A 2,500-nucleotide genomic window follows, 5' to 3' on the forward strand; every position below is an offset into this window, starting at 1 on the left:
AGAGGGGAGAGGGGAGAGGGGGGGGGGGGGAGGGGAGAGAGGAGAATTTCCCCCGGTTCTGTTCCAGTCTGCGAAGACAAGGCTGGGCCAGGACCCAGCTGGAGACAGACAGAGGCTTAAAGGTATGGTTTACTCTCAAATGTAATTTGGGTGATTCAACACATGCCTTCACTTCAGTTGATACACCAACACACGTGTTAAGTGATCTTTATACTGGTTCTTAAGCAACTTGGACTTCCACGTTTTTCCAAAATAATCAAAGAGGACAGGGTCCTTTCCTTGGCCAGAAAATTAGAAGCTCAGGATGTTTGGGAACCTGAAACAGGCTTGAATAGAGCCAAACTTCTCTCCTCTCCTCTCTTCTCCTCTCCCCTCCTCATCCTGAGGCTCATTTGTCCGTTCATTTGTTTGATGTTACTGCTCCAAAAACTCTGGAACGTCAACCAAACCACTGGGGGTAGAGCCAGGTGTGTGTTTGTGTGTGTGTGTGTGTGTGTGTGTGTGTGTGTGTGTGCGTGCGTTCATGCGTATGCATATGCTTGTGTGCGTGCATATGCATATGCTTGTCTGTGTGTGTGTGTGTGTGTGTGTGTATGTGTGCGTAATGCATGTGTGTGTGTGTGTGTGTGTGTGTGTGTGTGTGTGTGTGCGTGCGTGCGTGTGTGTTAGCTCACCTGTACGTGTGTTTCCTCTGCTCTCCATAGTAGGAGCTGACCGCGTTCAGCAGCGCTGCAAGGCGAGACCCGTTCCCAGAATCCTCTCCTCCAGGGAACGCTGGAGACAGAAGGTCCGGGAGCGGCCCGCGTTCCAGAGAGGCTGTGGGATAGAGCTGCCCACAGGGACACAGTACATTCAGCTTCTGGGAATACCGACATTGCAAATAAAGAAACCCGGAATGACCTCAATAACTCAGTATCATTGATTCGATTACGTCCGAGCCTTATCTTAAAATAATGCAATTTTCATTAGACGTTATTAAATCGCTGTTTACCAGTTCAAACGGTCCTGCTGTCCTCAGCTGATTCACAAACTGGAGCAGGAGGAGAGTCTCATCCTCGGACAGACAGAGGTCGTTTGTCCTCTCACAGCCACCGTACTGACCGGAGACAAAAAACACATTGTGCAAAACATCGTCCTTACGGGCACATCATAACTCTTATTATCATATTCTAAACCTTTCATAACTTACAAGCATGGCTCATTCGGAACAAAGCACCCAGACAGCGTGTCTTTCCTACACCGCGACATCAGAGACTAAGTGTGTGTTTGTGTGTGTGTGTGTGTTCCTGGTTGTCTACATGGCAGCTGCCTGCTAGATCTCACAACACCCGGATAGGTGTTTAACCTATCAGCCAACCGCCTCGTACGATATGGCGATCTGATATCTGCCGACGCAGCTGATGATGTGGCACCCTGCGCGTCTTGCTACACATTGAGCGAGCTTCGTAGGGTTAAAAGGCGGTGAAAGGCTATCATACCCTCTCCTCCGCGGCGGTCTCTGTGGTGTGCGAGGGGGTCTTCGGTCCCGCCTGTCCAGTGTGTTCCGATAACAGGAAGTGGAGTGTGTCCTCCAGGATGAACTCTTTGGTGATCTGTCCGTCGAAACCCGGGTCGCTCAGCCCGTCAAAGTGCAGATGGGCCTCGGCCTGAGAGAGAGAGACAAGGAGAGAAGATGAAAGAGAGATGAGAGGAACACACTTTTAGCAGTGCAGCCAGGGGTTAATAGCGCGGGTCCGGCCTTGGGAATGAGTAGACGGCGCCCTCTGGTGGACGTGTGAGTTCTCCCAATGCTGGAGGAAGCATGGGGGATGGATTTTCAACCTGAGTGAATCACTCCTGTCTGTGTTGAGTTGACCTCAAAGGTCTGGAGGTGTTAGAAAGGTACACACAGAGAACAGGGCTGAGAGTCAGTTGGGGGCCAAGAGGAAGGACGTGTTCGACCAGATAAAACTATTTGAAACCCGAAAATAAATATGAGTGATATATAATGAATAATAGTATATGGGACGGCAATAAAGCACCGACTAGGCAACATCAGGTTTATAAGGGGCAGAGGAGACAGCAGGGGAACCAATGGAGACCATGTCTGGAATTCTTAGTGAGGGCATCTATGGGTCAAACTAATTAAAGGACTTGAAGGGGGGCAGTTTAGGATGATAGGGTCTATTACCGTGACTGACTTTGTGTGTGTGTGTGTGTGTGTGTGTGTGTGTGTGTGTGTGTGTGTGTGTGTGTGTGTGTGTGTGTGTGTGTGTGTGTGTGTGGGTGTGTGTGTGTGGGTGTGTGTGGGTGTGTGTGTGTGGGTGTGTGTGTGGGGGTGTGTGGGTGTGTGTGGGTGTGTGGGTGTGTGGGTGTGTGTGGGTGTGTGAGGGGTGTGTGTGTGTGTGTGTGTGTGTGTGTGTGTGTGTGTGTGTGTGTGTGTGTGTGTGTGTGTGTGTATGTGTGTGTGTATTCAATCTATTTTTATGCATCCCAAATTTACTGCAACATCAAAAATAGA

At 49.8% G+C, this 2,500-nt stretch overlaps 1 protein-coding gene across 1 annotated transcript in view; it reads right to left on the reverse strand.

Moving 5' to 3' along the window:
• Positions 1–2,500, reverse strand: part of cped1 (cadherin-like and PC-esterase domain containing 1) — a 60,359-nt gene that overhangs the window by 36,037 nt on the left and 21,822 nt on the right. Inside the window, exons 9-11 of the mRNA XM_083692133.1 lie at positions 1,479–1,646; positions 992–1,096; positions 675–829 (exon numbers count right to left, since the gene is read on the reverse strand). Coding sequence (XP_083548259.1) covers positions 675–829; positions 992–1,096; positions 1,479–1,646 — 428 coding nt within the window. The remainder of the gene's footprint in view (positions 1–674; positions 830–991; positions 1,097–1,478; positions 1,647–2,500) is intronic.

The sequence above is a fragment of the Argentina silus genome (genome assembly GCF_951799395.1).
Source record: "Argentina silus genome assembly, chromosome: 20".
Classification (NCBI taxonomy): domain Eukaryota; kingdom Metazoa; phylum Chordata; class Actinopteri; order Argentiniformes; family Argentinidae; genus Argentina; species Argentina silus.